Source organism: Podarcis pityusensis (genome assembly GCF_964106645.2).
Source record: "Podarcis pityusensis genome assembly, chromosome: 8".
In the NCBI taxonomy this organism is placed as follows: domain Eukaryota; kingdom Metazoa; phylum Chordata; class Lepidosauria; order Squamata; family Lacertidae; genus Podarcis; species Podarcis pityusensis.
In genome coordinates, this window is record NC_138033.1 from 37,941,828 (window position 1) to 37,966,718 (window position 24,891).

Genomic DNA, 24,891 nt, shown 5'->3' on the forward strand with positions numbered 1-24,891 from the left:
AGGGCAAGAGACTTCCCAACCAGACACAGATTGCTCCCTTTTCCGCAATCCCTCACTGGCTACTGGCTCCCTTCTGATGGGCTCTCCTTTTCTTGGAGTCAGAAAAGGTCCAGTGTGGCAGTTTGACACAGCATGTCAGCGCCTACCCAAAGCCGAAATATAGAGATTTTCAGCTGACAAGACAATTTGCTTAGTTCTACTTCTGAAATGGATGATATCCAATCCACAACTCCCACATCCATACATGGAAGGAGAAATAGCACTTTAAAGTAATTGTTCAGCGAAGACATTTGAAACAAAAGCAACCTGAAGCACCAGGAAAGTCTTGAAAGAGGCCCAGAAAGCCTGGCCCAATTCTAGATCTGAAATCACCTGGCTTTGGGCTTAAATAAAATACTGTTCTCTGTAGCCTGATCCGGCAAGTGCCCATTCCACCAAGGGGCTGTACTGCCAGTTCCACTGTATTTCTAGCTGGACCTCAACTAAAGGTGAGCTCACGACTATTAAAACCAGACACTGGTCTCTCAGCAGCCAGCACATTTTGAACTAAACATCTGGTCCCCATAATATCTGAAGGGCATTTGTATCTCTTCAAGCAAGTATCTGTGTTTAGGAGCTGCAGCCAGTCACAAGTTCCATAGACACCTGCACTGTCCTCCAGAGGTCAGGAACCTGTGCCCTCCAAATATTTGCTACAGCTCCCATTATCCCTGACTATTGGGCCAGGCTGACTCGGATGAATCAAACCCCTGTATTACATTTAAAACAAGTAGTCAGCCCACCACAGGAACAAAGAGATCTGTCATTCACATGTAATGCAGCCCGAAGAATGGCTTCGAGGGAGCAAGTGCAAAAGGTTTGCTTTTGAGGAAAGTAAACATAACAGCAATGTTATCTTCTCTGAAGGGGTAGGCTAGGGTAGGTTGGGAGACAATTCCAGGACTTAAGTATAAACCTCCTTAGGACAGCTGAGAGGGCTGAACAAGTCTTCCACAGCAGAGTAAATGGAGAGTAAGATCTCTAGAGAAATACAGAGCCTAATACTGGACACTGCAAGTGCAGGGAAACGTGGCTTTCCTCTGCAGCCCAAAGGGTAAGAAGTGCATCATTTTAAAATGAATGACAAGATTGATCCTCCCATGAATTTAATGTGCCATTGGCAGAGCTCCTCCCTAGCTCATGTTCCCAGGAACAGGTAAAATTCATGAGAGAAGTCACCAAACAGGTTTATCAGCCAACCTTTAATCCAGATGCTGGGTTTTATTAAAGAAAAATCTATGGCCAGATTCACACAGGCCATCTCTTCAGCAGACAAAAAGCTAACTTGGTACAAGACTCTATTTACAAACACAGAGATAAAAACTGCAGGATGGAAAAATTACACCAGCCACGCCCACAAGGCTTCCCAGACACTGGCCAATGGAAGAGGAGGAGCCCTAACGTCCCTGTGCTCATATCTTACCAACTCAGAAAAGCGGACTTCATCTAGCTAGCTCACTTGACAAGGAAAGGGCACCAGGGCCTTGTCCAAGGGCAGGTCGGTAGTGGGTGCAGCACCCAAACTGTCTGTAAAAAGGGTGGAGCCAGAAACACACCTGAAAGGGGAGGCCTCGCCACTTGGGAGAACCTGACTGACTTCTGGAACAGCATGGACAGAACAGGTTGATGACATGGTTGGACTTTCAAGTCACTGGAAGAAAACAAGAGTACCAAAGTGGGAGCAACTGGCCAAAAAAGCTCATACCCTTCAAAACATCTTTGGAACAGGAATCCCAGCCACGTCCCTGAAAAAGCGCCTCTCAGAAAGCATAGCGGGTGCGGATGTCCTCTAGCTTCTTGGACACCTCTGGTGGGGTCCTGTCCAGCTCTTCAGACACGTTCTTCTGCTTGTTGGGCTCCATGGAGTTGAACTGCTCACACAGATCCCCATCAATGACATTCTAGCAAGAGAAAGAAAGGGTGGGGGGCTATTTTAGAAGCTGCAGCCCACGGAACGAAGGAGGGAATGGGCTCAAGCACAGAAAGCAGACCCAAAGCATACAGAAAAAGAGGCTATGGTTTCCCAAGAAAAAAGAAGACCCACCTTGATACCTAGGTCAGTTCTAACAGGATGCTACCATCACCAGGGAGAACTGCAATAGGGAATCGCGGGGAGGGGGCTTGAAATCTATACATATCACTTGGAAAAGATAAACGTCCATTCAGACAAACCACCCAGATGGTGAAAAAGAAAAAGTCAGAGAATCACGTAGACATATATGCCCCATTGCTGATTACCTTTCTTAGCAAGCAGAATCCTGTCCTGGAAAAGCCATTCCAGCAACCTAAGCAGATGCTCTGACCAAAGCATAAAATGCAGGGGGAAATTTGGCCTTCACATTGGCAACTTTTACCCATGAGCAGAGCTCAAGTGTTTACTAGCATATGATGGACACGTAGAAGACCCACAAACTCAGCCTACCTTCACTGGGAAGTAATAGGAGCGGAAGCTGAGGTGGTCTCGTCCACAGAGAGGAGGGTGTTCAGACCTCAGATGCATCTCAACGTGTTGGAAGAAGTCATGATCCTGAAAAGAGAGAGAGCGCCATCAAAGGGAAAGGAAAACAGCTGGAAGCAGCAGTGTCAGGCCACACCCAGTGCCAGCATTGAGAAGAGGAGCGGCTGTGATTGGTACACTAGTTGACAACACACCACCTGAACAAATTTCCTAGAGCAGGGGTAGGCAACCTAAGGCCCGGGGGCCGGATGCGGCCCAATTGCCTTCTAAATCCGGTCCGCGGACGGTCTGGGAATCAGTGTGTTTTTACATGAGTAGACTGTGTGCTTTTATTTAAAATGCCTCTCTGGGTTATTTGTGGGGCATAGGAATTCATTCAATATCCTTTTTTCAAAATATAGTCCAGCCCACCAGATGGTCTGAGGGATAGTGAACCAGCCCACGGCTGAAAAAGGTTGCTAACCCCTGTCCTAGAGAGAGTGAGTCCTCTGCAGGCAGGCATGCATCATTTTGGGGAAGGATGTATATACATAGCAGGAAGTTCATCACAAAGCACTGGTCCAATGTGGATTTCCCTCTTTAGAAACCTGCCTGGACTTCAGATATCACCTTATTTGTATCTGCCCATTCTTCCAGTCTCCCAAGAAGGAGCCTGGCATATAGTTTAGAGGCTACATCTAACAAACTAATGGGTCTATAACTGGCAGGATTTTTCTTATCAACCTTTTTATATATTGGGGCAATTATACTCAGCTTCCACCCTTCCGGTATGTGACCTGAGCTGTTAATATATGAAAACAGTTTTGCAAAAATGGGGACCAGAAATCCAGAGATTTATCTTATAAATCTCTACTGGGCTCATGTCTTCTCCTGGACCTTTATTGGCTAGTTGGCTTATGATTAGCCTCTTAATCTGATTGGGGGGTGATGTCTGGCCATTCTGGCAGTTATAATAACTGAGTATAGTAAACTTGTGAGGGTGAGTCAGAGCGGGGGCCATACATTCCTGTAAAATATGTCACCCAGTCCTTTCCTTGGACAGATGCTTCTAACAAGTAGCCCAGCCCATTTGTACCTTGGGCAACCAAATGCCAAAATTTCCCTGAGTCCTTTTTAGCTCTGCTTCATTCTGTCATGCGATAAAATTTCAGTCATGCCTCATGGGCAGAGCCAACTGGCAAATGTGGGTGTCACCTGTGTCAGCAAAGGTTTTTAGAGTACATTCTATTGCCAGGTATCAGTGTATGCATTGGGGAGGGGGGAGACATACAGAGAGCAAAGAGAGCCATAGGCAGCTCAGGAGGTCCAACAGCAGCCAAGCTCAGTACGTGCATTAAAGCAGATCCATTTCTCATCCACACAAGGAAGAGCCAAGAGGCCAACTGTGGGCAGGGAGTGGCATAGCTTCCCCACCCTTTCAACTTTGTCTTCCATCCTCCCATAACTCACTGTCACTACTGCAGGGCATTAAGTGCTCCTGCTGCACTATGTAGATGAACAACTCTTAATATTTTCATCATACAAGAACTTCCTACCTCATGTGACGTAAATGGGACCAGAATGCCAATGCCCCCAGATAAGGTCGTGTAGACAAGAGATTCAGAGCCTCCGGGGATTAGAGTCGTCTTCTGCAGGGAGAGGACTGTTTCCCCTACATGGTAGTTCATAATCACCTCTGCCTGAAAGGAAGACAAGCAAGAGTTCAGCAGGTGACCTAAGATAATGCATTAAATCAGACAATCTCATTTTCATCAAAGAAAACCTACATTTATCACTTCCAGTGGTTGGTGAGGACATTTCTAAACACACTTATAATGCAAACTTGCAACAGTGATTTCCTGTGTGTAATGCTTGGGGAAGGAGGTGCTATTAGGCTACTGGAGTACACTGGACCCCTTCCATTATGAGCACAGTATTTCATTAGGACTGTATTTCACATTTCTAAAATGCAGTGTCAATTAAATTATCCCCCCCTAAAACAGGATGACTGTTGAAATATGTCTTAAAATTTACTTCCTGCTAGCTAAGTGTAAAAAATAAAATTGTGTAGGAGGGTTACCTCTCCTACAGTAACAGGGGTGCTATGAACCCCAGAAGACATTGCAAATAAAATAACAAATTAAGCAAACCTGAATCACTTCATACTCCCTATACTGGCTCAACAATTACATGGGGTCAGTTGTCCTGGGTTGTTTCTCCCCCATACTGTTTCAAGTTTCATTTAACTAACAGGGGTCCAATGTTCCCCTATTGGAAAGGAAAACTGTCCCTCCTATCCCCAGGAACCTCAAAACAGAGTAGGGGGAAATCACAAAAGTTTTGCCTGTATCATGTTACAGCATTTCAAGAACACGGAAGAGATTTTTCTGTGAACTTTTAAAAAATCTCTATTCCTTTGTGCACAAAAAAAACAACTACAAACAACCCTAATTACAAAGCTCCAAAGGCACCTGCTTGACCACAGGAGTACAATTTCACTCTATGCAGGGGTTTAACTCTGCTCCACATTGCATTTATGTAGACACAGAAGTTAATTTCAAAAGCCCTTTCAGGCTTCAACCGGCAGACAGACATGTTATTAATTCCATACGGATACTCTGGCTTTTAAAAACCAATTCACCGTAACATGTTTTTTATCAGTAGATTTATGCATAGATTTATATATTCTTAAAAAGGAAGTTGCTGGTTCCAGAAAAAGGCAGGTAATGAAGTTAATAAATAACCAGAGAACTAGAAAGAGCCTCCAGTTTCTCACCTGAGGAAGCACCTCCTTCCCTACACCAAAGTTACCTTTTGAGAAGCCCCATTAAGAAGGCCTCTATCCCACAACGCCTTGTTTCCAGTTGGGTCCTCATCTACCTCATCATTTGTGTTGGGCGGCAGCCGCACCTACAGGAGGAGGCATCAAGAGAGTCAAACTCACGCGTGGCCTCAGTGGCAAATGGGAATAACTAGAAGGTGTTGTAAGCATGAATTCAGAAAAGCCCAAACAAGCAAACACTCTGATTGTCACATCAAACCACAGTGAGTGCCCCAACCTGGGTTCACAGCATGTTTCTCCCCCAACAAACCATGAGAGTTAACCAAGGTTTGTTCTTGACTCATTGCCTGTGCTTGTTGGAAGCAAACAAACCAACAGGATGAGATCTGGAAGTCACAACAAGCCGTCGCAGCAGCAGCAGCAGCAGCAGCAGCAGGAGAGGAGCAGAGCAAGAACTTTTCAGCAGCATGCACCAACACAACCACATAAATCCGCAGCCTGTTTTTAGCTGTGGGCTGACTGTGGTGTGTAATCCAGGCCACAAAAGGAGAGCAACAAAGCATATATCTCCATTAACAGAACAGTCACAAGGTGTGCACTTTGGCAGAAGAGTCCAGAGGAAGTTGCCACCGCCCATGACAGCAGCGTGTGAGTGTGGGAGAAAGGTCTCACGGGCCACCAGCTAAATGGTGCTTAGCAAAAGCAAAAGGCAGGGGTTTCACTGCGTCTCCCGCATCAGGGAATCAAAATAGCAGGACAGTTCTCAAATGAGCCCCAGGAGTTTCCTGGCTGCCTTCAGGCTGACTCACCACACAGATGTTGCCAAACTTGTCAGCCCCAGCCACTGTGTCATAGTCGAGGAGGCAGGCAGTGGTGACCCAGCGGGGGTGGGTGTCATCTGCAAAAATGATCAGCTGGTTCTCGTTCCTCTTGTAGCGCACCCAGATGAAGCTCTCCTGGACATCTGAGACAATCACTCGGTGCCCAATGGTCTGGATCCCACAGATGTAGTTGGCAATGTGCTGGGAAGCGACAGCAATTCAGAAAAGCAGTTCAAAAGGCAAAAAAAGGGAGGCTGTTCAAGGCAAGCTCCCAAATCCCTTCCTAAGCCACTATGCACATGAAATCTGAACATCACTGGCATCTCTCTGCAAGGCTATGATCATTTATAGTGCAACAGCTGTAGCCTTCTAAAACTAAGAGAGAAAAGGGGAGGTGGGACATTGCTTATCTGTGATCACTTTCTATATCTGAATGTGCACCGAGAACCAGTGCTAACATCATTCTAGGTAGCTCTCTTGATTCTAGAAATACTCAGAAGGCCAAACAAACAAGGGAAAAGCAAATATGTGAAATATGAAAATCTTCCTATTTCTACTTTCTATAACCCAGCACCTGCCAGGTGTTTGGGACTACAAATCCCATCATCCTTGACCACTGGCCACGCTGCCAGAAGCTGATGAGAGTTGCAGTCCAAAACATTTGGAGGGCTCCAGGCTGCACTGTGCCCTTTTGTGCAGATGCTTCACTACACCATTATAAAGTTGGTGTCAGGAACGACTATGAAAAAATCCAAAACTTTCAACTATCACCTTATGTGAACCACAGGCCATAGCTTCATAAACACAAGACCACACCTTTGAGCCTCAGATTCTCAATTCTATTCCCAAGGGAAAGAAAATGATTATCTATCCAGTGAAATATAATAAGGGTGTAAACAGCCCTGAAGACTTGCCCCTTAAGCAATTTGAAGGAAGCCAAAGCTCTGGGCAAGAGAATGTTTCCCTGCAACTTGAAAAAAGTTCAAAGGTTTCAACCAAATTTGTTAAAAGCAACAGGGTATGTCTGCCTTAGGAAATGCAGCTTCCAGGAGATCTGTGCACACAAACACACACACAATGTTCTAAATACCTTATTCTCACACTTCCGGAGCAGCTTCTTCTTGCCCAAGTCATATACCCGCAAGAGTTTCCCCACGCCAATGAGCACTCTGCCTTGGAAGGGGGCAATAGCAGCTGGTACCTCCTCTACTGGGGTCTGAACAGAAAGGAAATGAAAGAGAAGAAGCCTTTGTCAAGAAGACCAAACAAAGATCATTAATAGTACCCTCACTGCATAGATGACGCCCCACGACTACAAGGATGGGCAAGTTTCAGCCATGGCAAAGGATACAGATCCACCTCCAGTGAGTTTTGGGGCTCACTTGAATCAAATACCCATTTGCATCTACTGGGGAAGAGATTGACACTGCAAGCCAACGAGGACAAACTGCCTCTAGGAAGGGGTCTCCTAGTCCAGCTCCTGCCCAACAAAAGAACGTGCCTCCACTCAGGTCCAGGCTGCTAGGTATCAACAAGGAGGGAGAATTCAACTTTTACAGTGCTCTGTACTTTGTTGGTTTTCTCCACGCCAGCAGAAGCCAAAGTATTCAGCAACCACCATCAGGTGCTGCAAAAGCTCAAATCAGATCACCTATAAATGACCCATTCACAGGTCTATGCTTGTTTTGCTTCAAATGTCCATTAGATAACTGCAACTGTCACATCATTATTATAATTGCTCAAATTTCCCTGGCAGCAAGCAATGTGCATACATTTTGCATGGCAATCACAGGCAAAATCCAATGTGATTTTTGATCTGGCTGCTGTTTGTGGACAGAAGGAAAACCATTTGTGGAGTAGTTACTAACAGTGATGGTCTTCTGTTCCCAACCAAGAGATTTCCATCCCAAAGAGTTGGGTCTCATCAGTACATTTTAGCAACCTCATGGCAAGCCCCATCCATGTTCATCTTCCCAGATTCCTCCCCCTCCAACCCACTTGTGGAGGGAATTCTCACCTTGTGCAAGAACTCAAGCTTCTCCCCACTGTTTATCAACTTATAGGTGTAGACAAAGCCTCCAGCCACAGAGCGTGGGTTCAGGATAAGGTCCTTGGCTACGCCCACTAGAACATGCCAGTCGTCACCACCATTGGCAAATCGGCACACTGCCACACTGTAGAGAGCCAGAACGATAACGTTACTTGACAAGACAAGGGAAGACTGGGAAGGCAAAAGAAGCAGTTGCTTCACAGCAACAAAGAGCAAGAGAGAACTCTTTGGGGGAAGGCAGCAGTGAAAAGTATGTTGTACCATTTGCTTGTGCTAAGGCAGCATAGAAATGCAATAATAATAATAATAATAATTTATTATTTATACCCCACCCATCTGGCTGAGTTTCCCCAGCCACTCTGGGTGGCTCCCAATCGAGTATTAAAAACAATACAGCATTAAATATTAAAAACTTCCCTAAACAGGGCTGCCTTCAGATGTCTTTTAAAAATAGGATAGTTGCTTATTTTCTTGACATCTGATGGGAAGGCGTTCCACAGGTTGGGTGCCACTACTGAGAAGGCCCTCTGTCTGGCAATAGGCAAACTGAATGAGATTTACCGTATTTTTCGCTCTATAACAAGCATCTGACCGTAACACGCACGTAGTTTTTAGAGGAGGAAAACAAGAAAAAAATATTCTAAATGAAACAGTGGATGTATGATTTTTGTGGTTCATGCTGTGGTCACAGGTGATCTGACAGTGAGTTTGGGGTAGCCCAGTGCAAAAATCCTGAGGATCCATGTGGATCCATGCTTTGTAACCACGTTTTTGCGCCACTGCGGCCCCATGAAACAGTGGGTGCGTGTGTGTGTTTTGGTGCAGGCTGTAGCCATGGACATGCTATGTGATCCGATGGTGAATTTGGGGTGACCCAGTGCAAAAATCCTGAGGATCCATGTGGATCCGTGCTTTGTAACCACGTTTTAAGTGGGGAGGAAGGAAAAGCACTCAAGGACAAGGAGCATGTGTGGGGTGTGTGTAGAAGGAGCTTTTCGGGGAGCTGAGTGGGGAGGAAAAGAGCACTGTTGCTTTAAAGGTATACTTAAGGTATTTGCCCTGTGCCTGGGGTTTTTTCCATTTAACAGTTTCCAGCCTGTTCCTTCCACTCCTTGTTTTGAGGCAGAATAGATTTGAGCAAGTGAGGAGGACTTGGATTGCAGGGATTCGCCATTAGCTGTGTAAAAGCGCCCCTCCTTGCAGCCTTCTACTTTGTTTGTACACGTGGCTACTGGTATCAGTGATAAGCAGCCAGCAGCAATAGAATGGAGCACAAAAAAGCGATAGGGGCACTAGGACCCAGACAGTGCTCAAATCTATCCTGCCTGTAAACAGCTGAGAAGCAGGGGGATTTGCCTATTTTTCCCCTCTCCCTCATCCTGTGCCCTCCCCAGCCTTTTTTTTACTTCCTGGTTTTCACCGCGCTCCTTGCTGAGAGCTCCAGGTTGTTGTTGTTTTTTGCTGCTGGTTGCTTAAATTTTATCCTTCCTGATCCAAGCCCTCCTGTGCCCTGCTGTCCCTCTGCAGCCTCATTGCTCCGTTTAGAGAGCGCGCGGACCTTTGCTAGCTGAGGCTGCAGCAGCTGTTGCTGGCTACTTTAAAAGCGCCTGCTGGCTTCGAGCCGCCTGCCTCCTCCCAGCTCGCTATGGCTCCCGTCTGTCCCTCCTCCCGTGTAAGCGGCTGTTGCCCGCTTTGCTGCCATGGCTCTCCTTCCCTCCCTCCTCCCCGGCTCCTCCGAGCCGTAGGTCGCTTTAAAGCAAGCAAAGCGAGAGCCTCGTAGAGCGTGTAAGCGGCTCTCGCTTTGCTTACTTTCAGAGAGCCCCTCCTCCTGGCTGTAAAGCAAGCAAAGCGAGAGCCGTGCAGAGCCCTGCAAGCGACTCCCGCTTTGCTTGACTGACTCCGATCCAGTGCATTCGCTCCGTAACACGCAAAGGCATTTCCCCTTACTTTCTAGGAGCAAAAAAGTGCGTGTTTTGGAGCGAAAATTACGGTAATTAGGGCCATTGTCAGCTGAGCAGATCATGGTAAATGACTGCCAAGCATTGGTCTCAAGACCCCAAACAACTTCAGGTAGACCACATTTTTGCTTTATTTAATTAGATCCTAGAGTCATCTGGCAACAATAGCATAAGTAAATATTTGGTTTGACTGGTGTACTTCAAGTATGCCCAAAGTATGACCCAGTATAAAGAGTATTTCCATTATTTAGCAGAAAGGGCAGCATTCAAAAGGGTAACTTGCTTCAGAGGTGCACACTGTTCCTTACCTGAAGGCAGCTTCATTTTGCTCCAGCTGGACTAGATCTAAAGTGTTTCCTTGGATGGGGTTCATCACCCGGACAACAGACGCCCATTGTCCATTTCCTGCCTTTGGGGCACCAAAGATGGACTCAGGAAGGTTCTCGTTCAGAAACGCTGCTGCCATCTCTGCAGCTAGTTCCCTCTCATCTTCCCCTGCAGCTTCCACCATTTCCTGCAAAGCACAAGGGGGCAAAAAAGGACTGTAATGCCTATCTCTAGTGCAGCATCCTGTTCTCACAGTGGCCAAAGCAGATGCCTCTTGGAAGCCCAAGCAGGACCTAAGTCATTCCCAACAACTGGCATTTAGAGGCATGCTGCTTTTGGCAATAGAGACAGAATATAGTCATCATGGTTAGTAGGCAACTGATAATCTACTACTCCATGAGTTTGTTTAATGCTCTTTTAAAGCCATCAAAGTTGGTGGCCATCACTGCTTCTTGTGATTATGATGATTAGGCAGTCCTAACTGAGGTGCAGAAAATAAGTGAGCTTTTCCATGGGTTACAAAAGCAGACTAGCCTCCTCTCTAGAAAGGAAAGTGGTCACTGCTCTGCATTGTGTTGCAACAACTTCCCCACCAAGTGCAGCAGCCTCAAAAGAAGCTCCAGCTCATAGAATCCTGTCCCTGCCCTTCTTTGGTGAGAGCTGGGCCCCCGGCAGAAGCCAGGCATGTTACCTCCGCCATCTGCTGCTTCCTTTGGGCTTTAGTGGCCTCAGTATAAGCATTGTGGTCCGTCTCAATGATGATTAGGTTGTTGCTCTCAGGGTGGATGACAAACTTCCTAGGAGTGTACTGCAACGGGAAGGCAACCTGGTTGAAGACAGCTCCAAGCTTCTCCAGGGCCAAAATCCTGTGGGAGCCAAAAAGTTGCAGACATTAAGATTATCCCAGTGAGCCACCTTAAAGGAACTAAAAGGACATCCAAGCCGAACAATGGAGCCTCCCTGGTGGGCCGGCATCTATGGCATGAACTACCTTCCATCAAGCAGACGCAGGACATTTTCAACCTGAAAACTGACAACTTGCCTGGTAGCCATCAGTGATGGGGAGCTCCATGAGTGTGTGAGTGAAAGGCACAGGAGGAAAGGGTCCTTGTGCCCCTCCTCCTTCAGTCTGCTTAGTGGAAGGAAGAGTGTTGTATATTCACCTGCACTTGCATGATGGCTAGAGACTAGTTACTTTTGCAGGCTTATTTACAATGGCCACCCGACACCCAGTTCACAGTACTTTGTAGTCTATGGAGCTTCATGCAGGAAAGCCTGTGGATATCAGCATGCCAGGCAACCTCCTTTAGTATTCAAGATCAGGAGAGACAGCTGCCTCCTGCCCCTGAAGAGAGATCAAGTAGACCTACAACAAAACCAACATGGCTGCTATTTCAGAACCACCTGATGCTTTGTGAAAAAGTAGAGCAGCCTCTGAAGTGAACACTCCACAGACTGGCTACCACCAAGGAATAATCTCCTCCCAACAACCAGTCATGCTTCGGGTGGGTTGCAGGGGGTGGGTGGCTGCCATGTACAGCTCTCCCTCCCATATTGAGCAACTAGGAAGGAGGCCAGATCAAGCTACTCAATGCAGAGTGGGTAAGCCACCTTACCCATGCAAGGTCATGTAGAAAGGAGGCATTCAGGGCAACCCTTTTGGGCACCAGCTGCCCCTGCTTTGTGCAGGAAGGAGCTTGGGACAGACAAGCAAGACAGACAGACGGTCCTGTGTGCCAAGAGAGAAGGCAAACAGGTTCCATTATTTGTTTCCTTTCCCACCGCTGGCATTTTGATACGAACCTCAGTGTGTTTGTTGAGATGGCTACTATGCCCTCTGGACACTGCTCGGAAGCAAAGCCAGAGGCAAACTCCAACGTTTCATATGAGAGGGGTGTTAAGTGGAAGCGGGACTGATAGGAGTAACTCAGCCAAGAACGGCTTGACATGGCCAGCACCTGGAGCAGGAAGAAAAGAAGAGAGAGAAAATTCAGGGAGAGAACAGCAAATGGGACAGAGCAGCTCACACCTCTGGGAACCCAGCTGGCTGCCTTCTCCTCCTAGCAGTCCACAATCAAAGGCTCTGTTGGCAGGGCAGGGCAGAACTAATTACAGGCTCTAGGAGTCCCCAAGCCAGCAGCATAAGAGAAGTTGTGAGGGGGCCAAACTGAGATTCCTGCATTGCACAGTGTTGGACTAGATGACCCACAGGGTCCCTTCCAGCTCTACAACAATATGATCCTGAAGGCCACAAGCCTGGCTACTTTATCACCAACTTTCAAAAACACCTTGCACTCTGTAAATCAGGTGCAATGACTACAGCAGCAAGAGCCAGGTAAACAAAGGACATTGAGTACTTCCTCCTTCTTTAATGTCCCCCTCCCTTTCCCACAAGCAGCTAAAATGAGCAGGACCCAGAAGAAGGCCAAGATATTTCCTTTCCCCTGGCCTCATCAACACTCTTGTTTTCTCCCTCACTCACCCTCCCCATCCAATAGCATGTATTTTCCCTCTGTACCAGACGGTAAACAAGGAATTTAGTTGTGAACTCATCCCACCCCAAATTTCTAAAAGATCTTAGTCACCACATTCACAGTCCTCCTGAAGTTTTTGCTCCTCCCCCTTCAGCTTTTCATGAGTGCACTCCTCTGATTCCCCGCTCACTCACCGCTTCTTGGCCTTGCATCCGGACTCGGAAGAGCTTCACAGGGCGCGAGCCCAGATACCTGGTCCTTGTGTCAGAGAGGTCACCAGTAACTGGATCAAGGACAGTTCGGAGAAGTACACCGTTCTGGGTTACAAGGGCAGATGAGCAAAGCAAGGTGGGGGGAGAGGGACAAGGGAAGGCAGAGAGAAAAAGAGGCACCAGATGAACTCAGAATACCAATGTATCTTCAGCTCCTGACTCCAGAAGTCTTACTATTTCCAGGTTCTCTCTGGCATGTACAAAATTAAGCACAACACTGCTACAAAGGTGCTGTTTCCTCCTTTAACAAACTAAGAAAAGGCTTTTTTGTGAAACAGCTTAAAGTGTAGGCTACTCCCACTTCCCAACTAAATACAAAGACCCGTGACCTGCTGGAAGATGAGCTCTAACACTTCCACCCTCCTCCCTGGCAGACAGAAGGTATCCTTCACAATGGGATTAGAGTCTGCCTTAATCAAGCGGGAGAGGGCTCCGTTCCTCGGGAGCTCTGGAAGAGTGAAGAAGGTGGCAGGAGGGACGCAGTGCTCCCTTCTGGGAGGGTGTGTGGAATGCGTCTCTATAGGGTTGTACGAACTCAAGAATATGGCTTCCCACACAGTCCAGTCAAATGCAGCAAGACCTGGTCCAATCCCATATATCAAGGATCTAGCAAAGGTTCTGGGCAGTAACTGCTCACCTGCAAGCCAATGTTCAGGTACAAGAAGCCAATCGAGCCCCGCTCTCCCAGCTCATCTTGCTTCTCAGCTCCACCCATTTCCACAATGCACAGTGATTCTGGTTGGGCAGGGAGAGCTTGCATACTCAGCGGCTGAAGACAGTCCTAAGGGATGGAGAAGGAAGACACCATTACTAAAGCAGAGAGAAAGAACAAAGCATAACACATAAGGTCTTTGTTGCTACCCTGAACCCTGAATAATAAAATTTATTACTATTAAACAAAACATCTTGAAGGTCCCAGGCCACAGAGAGGTTAGGCTGGCCTCAACTAGAGCCAGGGCTTTTTCGGCTGCGGCTCCGATCTGGTGGAATGCTCTGTCACAAGAGACTAGGGCCCTGTGGGACTTGACATCTTTCCACAGGACCTGCAAGACAGAGCTGTTTCACCAGGCCTTTGGCCAGGGCACTGCCTGACTCTCTCCTTTGGCAATCCTCACAGAACTCTAGCCCAATGGTTGCCATCAATTTGATTTGAATTAATTTTATAATGAAATGATTTTAGAATGTTGTATTATTTTATTGTTGTTAGCCGCCCTGAGCCTGGCTTCGGCTGGGGAGGGCGGGATATAAATAAAATTTATTATTATTATTATTATTCAGACATCAGGTGAGGAACTGTAAATGGCTGGATTCTCCTTTGTACAAAAATGCCTGGCACATTTGAAGGAGAAGACTAGGCTGACCTGCCAATTTTCTATGTAGGAGGGCATTCAACCACACACCCCAGCACTCTGAAGAGATAAGACTGAAGAAGCACATGGCAATGTTGATTATGCCAACCTGCTCAAAGTGTTTCTCCATTTGGAGCAATCTGTGGGAGGATTCATTTCATCTGAGGAAGTCTTTAAAGAATCATTTTTAGCTCTGGCCTTCTTTTAGGCAACCCAGTATCTTCCAAAAGTTTGGAATACAACTCCCATAATCCTCAGCCAAACTGGCTAGGGCTGGGGTGAGCTGTAGTTCAAACCATCTGAAAGTCACCAGGTTGGAGAAAGCTCATGTACAACATACACCTTGATTATTGTGAATTGACCTATTATATGGCCACTGAAGCATGACCAGAGGCTTGATGCTCCTTACTGGCATCAAGCCCTTTGGAATGCCTGAACGCAGGGGTATCAAAAAAAGAAGGGGAGGGGAGAGAAAGCAACTGCAGTTTGGGTTTGGAAAAGAGCATGCTAGAGTTCAGCTGGAGTCAGCTAAAACTGGAAGACATATTGGGGTACTGGAGGAGTAAGCCATGTCTTTGGGTTTCTGACAAAGCACCAGAAGTTGTATTGCCCACTTTATGAGTCTGCTTGCTTCCAATATGCTCTCCTTTCGTATTAGATAACAAACCAAAGTCAGTCTAGTGCATTCTCACATCCAAAGAAAGGAAAGCCCTGCTAACCACCCCTGGAACTTCCTCTCACTCAGTTTTTTTTGGAGGGGGGCAGTTTTGGTTACAATACTTTAATTCGGGTCAGCAAAGGCTTAGCTACAGGCAAGCGACTCTCAGGAAGCACTTACAGAGGGGTCGAGGGAAATGATGCGCACAGTGTTGTCCACCAGCCCAACAGCAAGGAACCGGGAGCGCTGCTCTCCTGGGGGAACGTTGGCCAAGCTCATGCACACCACGTCAGCAGACATCTCCTTCCTCTCTGTGTATTCATTCAGCTGTCCTGACTGGTGTGGAAAAAAGGCACAATGGAGGAAGGAAGTCACACCTGGATTAGCAGAACCAGACTCATTTCAGATCAAGAGCTGTGCAATAAATTCTTTGAACCATGTATGATGACAGGTGACCTTGCTTGTTTGACCTTTTGAGGTAGGAAGCCTGGAGCACTTTGAAGAACACCAAGTTTATCAGAGATAAGCTGGTCTTAAAAAATATGCCAGTCTCTGCAACGGCCCACCAAAGCAACCCCTAAACACCCACCCCACCCAAATGGCACAAATCACCTGAATGTTATCCTGCACAAGAACCCCTGAAATGAAGGAATGTGACATAAGGAGCCCAATAATGCTGTGGTGCAGTTCTCATTTGTTTCCACTGCAAGCCTAGTCTGCAAACCCTCATGAAAGCCACACCTCCCTCCAGCTAAGCTCACGTACCGGGTCCATCTCAAAGTAGACCAGCTCTCCCCCTGTCAGTGCGATCACCACTTGTCTCTGATTCACAGCACATTTGACGATGGTTTTCTTCCCTGGTGTTTTCCACTCATTAACTCTTTTATCTGCTCTGATGTGCCGGATGCCATCAGGATAAACCTAAACAAATACAGAAATAAGATGCTGTGTGAGTCCATCTGACAGGAACTGCCTTTGCTGTTCTTTCCATTATTAAGCTAGTCTTGCAAGTCAGTTCACAGAAGTTATCAGCCTAGCCTTTTTTTAATTTTTTCCTAAACTGCTTGCTCACATACAGTTTTTTACTGTCATTTGGACACACCAGAGGTCAACAAGGGAAGTAGAAGAACCAGCACCTCTTATCTGGTTTACAAAAGCTTACTAAGCCTGCTCATCTGTAGCCCATTTGCCACAAGCACGTGGCAAGATTTCCATGCCTACCTATACAGCTTTTTAGTTTGCAAAGTGATCTATAATCTTTATCTCATTCACACAACTAATTTCTGCTGTTCACCATCAAGCGCTCTCATTATATCTAGCTGAGAGAGGGCAAGGTCAACAAACAGCAACTTGAAAAGTGCCACCAAGGTAAATGATTAAGATTCCACAAGCTCCTATCTACCTTTAAAACAAAACAAAACAAAAATCACAGGGAATATTAGTCTATGCAACCAGTTAAAATAATGCAGTAGAAGACTAAATGTTTTTAGTAAGAGCGGAACACCAAGGGAATCTTACTTTGAAAGGCTCTGGAAGCAACCCTTTCCCAACCTTAAAGGTGACCTTATCCTCTAGCCAGTTTGCAGGTCACAGCTATTAAATTAGCTACCACCACCCCATCCATGCCAGGAGAGCACCACAACCAAACCCTCTCTCCTTGCATCTCTTGAGAAGGCCAAGGGGCCTGGCTGTAAAAGGCAAGCAGAACACGAAGAGGTAAAAGCCCCCTTACCTGCACCAAAGCATCATCTCCCAACAATGAGCAAGACAAGGTGGGCGTAGTACCAAGGAATCCTGAGTCTGTAACCTCCTCTACAGTTTCTCCGATAGACAGTACCAGGGTGGCATTGACGAAGGACACAATGATATAGGCATCAAATTCATCTAATTACAGAAGAAAGAAGACAGGTGCCAATATTTAGAAGGTCAAGAAAGAGGTTTGTAGAACAACTATGGACAACAGAAACTCTTCAAAAAGACTACAGTTATTTCCATCATCACTATCACACACAAGTTCATGACAGGGGGCAGCATGGCCTTCAGACACTTGGACCGTGGTAAAAGGAGAAGAACACTCAAGGCACAAGGAAGCTACAGCTGTGCGAGAAGTGTGGACCTTCTTTGAGAGCCTCCCCCTCCCATTTATATCATAATCACATCTGGGTCAGTGTACAACTGGAGTAAAAACAGTTTTTCTCTCCTCCTAACCACAAGAAAATGATCAGACAAGACGTTTATGCCTGCAGCCAGCCAACAAAACAGTTTATTCTCATTTGCTCTCTCTAAATTACACACACGAACACAGCATATCTGTAAAACAAAAATTGTGATGCAGATCAAAATAAATCCCACAGGTTAATAAAATACACCAACCCAGACAATGTAACTTAACTAAAACATATGAGATGCAGCTAATTTAGTTCTTTTATAAAAAAAATGGAGTTGGCAGGAGGGATAACAAAACAGTATTATGAAAACAATGAACTAATGAAGCAGATAGAAGCTCAGAGAACAAATGGTTAGCAACCTCTCACAGCTTTTAGATCTTTCCACCAGAAGTTAATAGTAAGAAGTCACACACCTTCTTTCCACATTCCAGAAAGAAATAAACCCAGAATGCCACTGATCTATTAAGCGCCAGATTGAGGAATCCGAGTCAGAGCAGGCTTTTGCAGAGCTAGAGAAACTTCTATGGCTTCACAGGTATAAATTGCATTGAACCATCAAAATGCAAGATTAGAAGCCACTAGAAAGAGATATGCCCATGGTGGCAAGATCCCCACTTTTGCATCAAGATGCTCATCTCTTTGCATCTTCCCACAATGGAGCCCTACAGGAACTCCAGGTCAAGCAGTTGTCCTCCCTAGAGTTCAGGCTTCCACAACAGATGCTAAGTAGCAAGTCCGGTTTCGTTACCAGCAAAAAGACCAAGGGGATTTCTTGTTCAAGGGGCAGAAGGGAAAGAATTTGGCTGCAGTTTTATTGAAATGAATGGGGGCAAAAAGGAAGAATTAAACAGCAATACTGCCAAGGATGGAGATACCGGGGGGCAACATGGATTCAACTGAAGTAAAAAAAAAAAATTGGGGCTGAAGAAGAGACTGTAATGTTAACTAACATAGTGTCCACTCAGCTTGGAAATGGGTATATGAACACTTTCCAGTTGTCTTCTATCCATAGAAACAAAATAGCTTATTCACATGTTTTAAATATAGTGCCAGAGATTACAAAGGATTTAGACAATGCATAGATACGTTAATATGAATTGTAATTGGCTGTAAGTCGCTTTGGGTTGCCTTGGGAAATATAAAGTGACTAACAAATTTAATAATAAACAAATAAATATGTAACATTTTAACAAACACTTCACTGTTCAGTTTCCTCACATTCACTCTGCCAATGAAACCATTTAGAAATTACCACTATAGCAGAAAACATTTCCCCTGCTGGTGCAATCCCTAGTAGTGCTGCAAATACCCCCCCCAAAAGCCCTGCAGGGACACGGCCAGTTAGGGTAGAAAATACTGAGCCAGTGGCCCAATGGTCTGAATGGATACAGGGCTGCTTCAGTGTTCCTGTCACCTATGCTTGCCAAGTTAAGCACTCTCCAGCTTGGCCTTTTACAGGGGCAGCACACAAATCAGGATCTTAAGCTGCGTATTTCTTTTCATCTGTAGACCAGCAGCTTCAAAGAACTCAGATATGGAAAACAGCCATTCTAAAGAATTAAATACCAACAGCGGACTGGCCCACCAAGCTCACAGCCAATCCTGTGGAGGCAACAGGCAAAGGAACAAGCAACTGAGCAACTCATATAGGAGGGCTCTAATTAGTTCAGCTTCAGAAACTAGACACAGTATACTTGTAACTTACATATATTTAATTTGTGCGAATTCAGCTTTATGTGCTTGGCAAATAAATTAGGGGGGGGGCAGGCATCGGAGGGGGGGCACTTTCACAATATCCTCCAACGTGTTTTGACTATATGTGATTTTGACTTTCGGTGCTATCCCCAGATTGTAAACACACACACCCCGCATAAATTCCAGGCTTACTGTATAGCCTTCACCAAACTGGTGCCTATCCAGCTGTTTTGGATTGCAGCTCCCATCAGCTCTGCTGGGGAAAGCTGATGGTCCAAAACAGATGAGAGGGCCCTAAGGTTGGCAAAAGCAAAGCCATTCACACTTTTACTTGCTGACCTGAGTGGAACTCACTCCCACCTCAGTGCAGAAGTCCATGACATGTGCTCCTCTCTGTCACAATAAAGCCTAAAGCCGCCACCCAAGTCCTCCACAGACTCCTAACACAGTTCCAGATCAAGACACTCAGGTGTTCTGATTCACCCATGTCATAAGCTGGACTTGACTGTAATGGATCCACAGGGTTCAGCAACACAGGCAGCAAGGCTTCCTTATTCACAAAACACCCCCTCTGTCCTCAGTCTGCTGGCACCCGACAGATGCTAGCTTTTGGGGAAGAGGGCATTCCTGGACAACTATCAGGGTTCCCACGAAGCTTCATCCCTGCTTCCCCCACTCTTTTTATCTACACAATTCAATTTACCCCTTTTAAACACAAGAAACAAATCCATTTTTTGGAAAATCATAGTGTCCGAATAGTCAGAAGTTCATCATGGACTAGATTGTTAACAGTTTCATTAGCACTAGGAATTCATTCACAAACATTATTTTTTGTTGAGATTCCTTTCTTCTGGTTGCAGAAGTAATGTGTTAGATCTAATAAAGTGCATACATGGCTTTCCTAGCCCAAACTCTCTTGGAAAAATTCAATGAAACTTATGCCCAGTGTCTGGCTGCTCCATAAAAGACAGCATCAGCAAAGTTTTGAGTGAGGGAGGGAGTGATCACAGCAGTACTTGAAGATCGCTGTTTAAAAGTTGCAGATTATGCCCGTGATCTCATGCCTCTTAACTTTGCACATGGATTTTAACTGCTGCATAAACTGCTGTATTTAAATTGTCTTGTAAGTCATTCTGTGAGCAGCAGTGAAATGATAACACCACCACCAACTTCCTGTGAAAGGCAGGGGAAAGAAGTCAAGACAGAGAGGAATCAAGACAGGCAAGCAGCACCTCTTTTCTCCTTCTCAGCACAGAGCAAGGTGAGGCCAACAGGGTGAGTGAGAAGACAAGGTCCATCATATGTCAACAGTGCATCAGAGACAGCTGCCTGTATTGTTCATTTTGTACCCAGAGTGGGAACTCTGGTAAGGAACAACAGTCACTAAACCCATAACTCTGGGGTGTAGAAGGATATGGTATAATGAATATCTAGACTTTAACATCTCTAAACGTGAACTTGGTCTCACCACCCCCATTCAAATACTGGAGTGCCCAGGACCAGTGGGCAAGAACAGATGGCAGTTCCTTATAGTTACAGGCATGTGCAGCTTAACTTTATCTTGAGAAAGACCCCAAGGATGTGGAAAGCAATTGGACAGTAAAAGCCAGTTCTTATCCCAGCTCAGGAGAGGGCTGAGGACTCAGATGGTACTTGGATACTGACTTCTTACATAGTTTGCTGAAAGAGGTGTTTGCAAGAAAAGTAATTTAAAAAGAGCCTCAAGGTTGTGCCTCTTCCTCCCCCCCTCCAGTTACAGCCCCTGGCTGTAGGTACACACCTGTGGGAGGGGATCAGCACCTCCACCACCAGCCACCTGTGGAAGAAAAAAGAAGGCTTGGTATTGGTAGTAGCAGGAACCACATACCAGCCAAGGTTAGTTTTTGCTTGGAAGGGGTTCATATGGTACACATGTAACATGAGAGAATGCAGAATTTAGAAGCACAAGCCAGACACAGGCAGGATTACCACATTATGACCAAGTCAGTTTTGTACTACTGGCCTGGTTTGAACAGAAAGTGAAGCCATTGCTTGTTTGACCATGTATATGGCACAAGTTGTACCACAGATAATAAAACAAACCATGGCTTTCTTTTCCCAAGTTTGGTTTCTTTTCAAGCTGATCTTGCCGCATGTCTTTGTAGCTTAGTAGCTTACTGAGGAGGTGGTGAGGCGACCAAAGAAACAGTAATTGAGGAAATGTGGTGGATTCATACATAATGGCAAGCCATAATTAAAAACTAAACAAGGCTCCAAAGCCAACAAGAACCCACAGCTTCAAATTGTGGTTTGTTGGCAGTAAACAAACCATAGTTAAGCCACTGGGCAGGGTACAACCCAACCATGGTTTAAGAAACCATAGCTTGGCATTTTTTGGACACCAAGCCACTGCATTAACACATTACATGGTGAAAACTGGCACACACCTGGTTAGAGGGAGCCATTAATAAATACTAAGTGCATCAAACAACCTTGTGCATGATACAAAACTGAACCAGTAAAGCTCTCCTCCTGACCAATGTATTCTACTCAACTACACTGTAATGTGAGAGCTGGGACTCACTTGGGTCACCCAAACATTTATGAGGCACTGAAGTCCACATATAATAAATTTATTTTCACACATGGAACAAGTTGGATGGCCATCTGTCATGGATGCTTTAGCTGAGATTCCTACATTGCAGGGGGTTAGACTAGATGGCCCTTGGGTCCCTTCCAACTCTAAGATTCTAAGTTTCACTCCATGAAAAACCAGCTGCTGTCTGGGAAAAGTCTCACAGGGGCATTTTTTTTTTTCTGACCACCAGCCATGTGAATGACAAGCAACCCTTGCAGGTCAGGAAAGCATTTTCAGAGCAAATCTTGAACTGCTGAAAATACACAAAGGCTGATCAAAACAGGTCCTGGCTTTCCAGAGTTCTGTGCTAGCTGGACAGCTGAGAACAGCACGATGTCCTGTCTGAAGACCATATACACTTTTTACTCCATCACAGAGGACGGATTAATAGATGAACAAAAACAAACACACACACACACACACACACAAAATGAGGAACAAGGGCCTTCAGCAAATGGCAAAAGCAAGTCAAGAGGAGTACCTGGTTATTTCTCAGACATGCCTTCAGGGAAGGGCATTACAACTTCCCCTAATTCCAAAAAAGCACAATACTCTTTCATGATTAAGCAAATGATGTAGTATAAAGAGTCATAACTGTGCTGCACATGGAGCTTTTGAGCAAAATAATCATGTTACCACCATAAACCTAGGATTGTGCATTAAGGCCTCTTCTTCTTCCACAGACAGGTCAGGTTCTATTGCAATAATACACCCCAAGACAGAATGTCCCAGGACAGCCGCCCAGGTTCATTGCGCCAGCAGAGATTCCAGGAATACACAGAAGGTGTAGTAGCACATAAGATACCAAAGGCTGTATGGCAAAGACAATTTCAGTGAAAGGCGGGGGTGGAGGCTGAAGGAACACCATGAGTGGTAATGATCATGATCATATACTAAGAGACACCAAGAAAGGCCACGACAGTGAGCTTAAAGGCAACACTGCCAAGAGAGCACTGAACAGAATGCACCACATCCATAGCAAGAGGAGCAACAGCACTGTCAGTGCTCCTGCTCTCAGCAGGGAGGGGCTCCTAAAAACCTACAAACAGGCAGATTTTCTCTCCTAGCTTGTATGTGCAATTTTCACGCAACATTTGTGCTTACTCCAGTTTAAGAATGAAAGTCATAATCCTGAGGCGGTAGATGCTCTCCAGGCAAAGACAGCTGAACCAAGAAAGGTGACTTGTAGATGAACAATGAAATTAAATGCGTCATTTACCGCTGCATTTGCATCACAGAAGAACTCCTACCTTCAACATGCCTCCTCACTGTCCATACAGCATTGGGGTTACCAGGCAACTCTGAGACGGCCATTTCAGATACCTAGAGAAAGACATATTTATTAATGCTAAAAAGCTTAAAACAGAGCTTTTCTCCACCAAATAAAAAGGACCTAGTTATTACTATTACACAGGAGAAAACAAAAGAATTATTCCGTCCTTCAACCACTATAAAAATGCTTTACACTGAACCCAACCACTGGAAAATCTAGCTCAGTATATTTCTCCAAAATCCCCAATGCACATGCTATTTATGACTTCTTATGATATTCTCACAGTGCAGCAAAGGTGATTCACCCACCTGGCTCTAAAATCCAAACAAACTGTGAGATCAGTTAGGCTGACATTCTAGCCCAGGCATAGACAAACTCGGCCCTCCAGATGTTTTGGGACTACAACTCCCATCATACCTAGCTAACAGGACCAGTGGTCAGGGATGATGGGAATTGTAGTCTCAAAACATCTGGAGGGCAGTGTTTGCCTATGCCTCTTCTAGCTCTACTCAGCTTCAGAATACACCAGTGAATCCATTCTCATCTAATAAAAAAGGTTTCACCCAAGAGGAAGATCTAGAATGGCTTTGCTCTTCATGTCCTGCCCTTCTTACCTCAAGTCCATGTCTAAGGACCCTCAGTGAAGACCGAGGCCCCCTCCCACAAGCCACATATAACTGAGGGGTGTCTTCATTAGCCAGATCAGCTATCTGCACAGAAAGCAGCCAAGATGCAGGGGAAAGAGAGGAAAAGTGACAGGTTGTTTGAATAAGATCAGTTATCACTTTCAAAGCATCATAAATAGAGCTACAACATTTTACTCCCATTTGCATATGTGATTGCGGCAAAGGTTCCCACATTTGCCACTTGATAAACTGGTAATCTGCGTTAATAACTAATGGCAAATGACATCAAGTGGGGAAGATATTCCCCTGAATTAGTCTCACGGTTGGAGCAAACTTTTATGGAAGAGCTCATCTTCCAACCTTTTACTCCATGTTTTTCAGATTTCAACTTTTCGGATTTCCCTTCAAAATTATATCTAGGCTTTTTTAATATATATATTCATTAAATTTTCAACAAAAATAACAAACAACAACAACACAATAACAACCACAAAGAAAATATAAACAATATCAAATCCATAAAGTGGGATTCTCTGAACCCATGACTCTCCCACCCCGTTCCTTTAGTTTTCTTTTCAGCTGCATTATCATTTCTACTCCAAATTATTATTTTTTACCTCAGATTTCCTGTACTATTTCTTTAATTTCAAGTATTTTTAAAATCCTGCCAATGTATTAACCTGTTTACAATACTTTTGCAAATACATAATAAACATTTCCCATTCTTTTTTAAATTTCTTGTTGTCTTGATTTCTGAGCTTTCCAGTTAGTTTTACATTTCAGCATAGTCCATTAACTTTGGTTTGCCAATTATGTAGGTTTTTTGAAAGGCTTGAAGTTTTGTGAGGTATTTTAAAGTATTAATTTACATTTTGGTGTTTTGTATAAAATTACCTTTTTATAAATCAGGCGCCGCAAGTGGCTCCCCCAAAGGGTTTTTGTTTCCACTCAAGACCTCCAATATTTTAGGCTTTTTTTAAAAAAACCTACTGCTTCCATAGATCCCCCACTGTCATGCAGGATTGGCAAAAAAAAATGTGGCCTTCAAGCCATCCCTCTCCCAAATTTCACCTTTTTTAAAAAAATAAATTCTGACTGCTCCCACTGGGAGTGGACTCTCTCCTGACAAAATTCCCTCCCTTCAGATAGTCACTTCTGTAAAAATGCTGCAAAATGACCTACAGCTGGCACAATTTAAGAAAATATTATGCTAGTCCACTTTGCAAACTATTGGGGGCGCATAAAGTGTTAAGTCCTGGGCCCCTAACAAATCCTGTGCAAAATTAAAAGTGGCAAAATTCAGAAGAGTGCAGTGCACTGGATACAACTCCCACCAAGTCAGACA

At 45.2% G+C, this 24,891-nt stretch overlaps 1 protein-coding gene across 4 annotated transcripts in view; it reads right to left on the minus strand.

The window, feature by feature from the left end:
* Positions 1–1,222: 1,222 nt before the first annotated feature.
* The window catches only part of SF3B3 (splicing factor 3b subunit 3), a 33,470-nt gene continuing 9,801 nt past the window's right edge, over positions 1,223–24,891 (minus strand). For all 4 annotated transcript variants that reach the window (XM_081016878.1, XM_081016879.1, XM_081016880.1 and 1 more), the window contains exons 10-26: positions 23,535–23,630; positions 22,898–22,970; positions 16,900–17,051; positions 15,933–16,088; positions 15,348–15,503; positions 13,798–13,941; positions 13,083–13,205; positions 12,218–12,372; positions 11,106–11,280; positions 10,396–10,601; positions 8,097–8,253; positions 7,170–7,295; positions 6,068–6,280; positions 5,288–5,386; positions 4,033–4,176; positions 2,462–2,566; positions 1,223–1,940 (exon numbers count right to left, since the gene is read on the minus strand). In XM_081016878.1, coding sequence (XP_080873004.1) covers positions 1,800–1,940; positions 2,462–2,566; positions 4,033–4,176; positions 5,288–5,386; positions 6,068–6,280; positions 7,170–7,295; positions 8,097–8,253; positions 10,396–10,601; positions 11,106–11,280; positions 12,218–12,372; positions 13,083–13,205; positions 13,798–13,941; positions 15,348–15,503; positions 15,933–16,088; positions 16,900–17,051; positions 22,898–22,970; positions 23,535–23,630 — 2,421 coding nt within the window. In that variant the 3' untranslated portion in view covers positions 1,223–1,799. The remainder of the gene's footprint in view (positions 1,941–2,461; positions 2,567–4,032; positions 4,177–5,287; positions 5,387–6,067; positions 6,281–7,169; positions 7,296–8,096; positions 8,254–10,395; positions 10,602–11,105; positions 11,281–12,217; positions 12,373–13,082; positions 13,206–13,797; positions 13,942–15,347; positions 15,504–15,932; positions 16,089–16,899; positions 17,052–22,897; positions 22,971–23,534; positions 23,631–24,891) is intronic.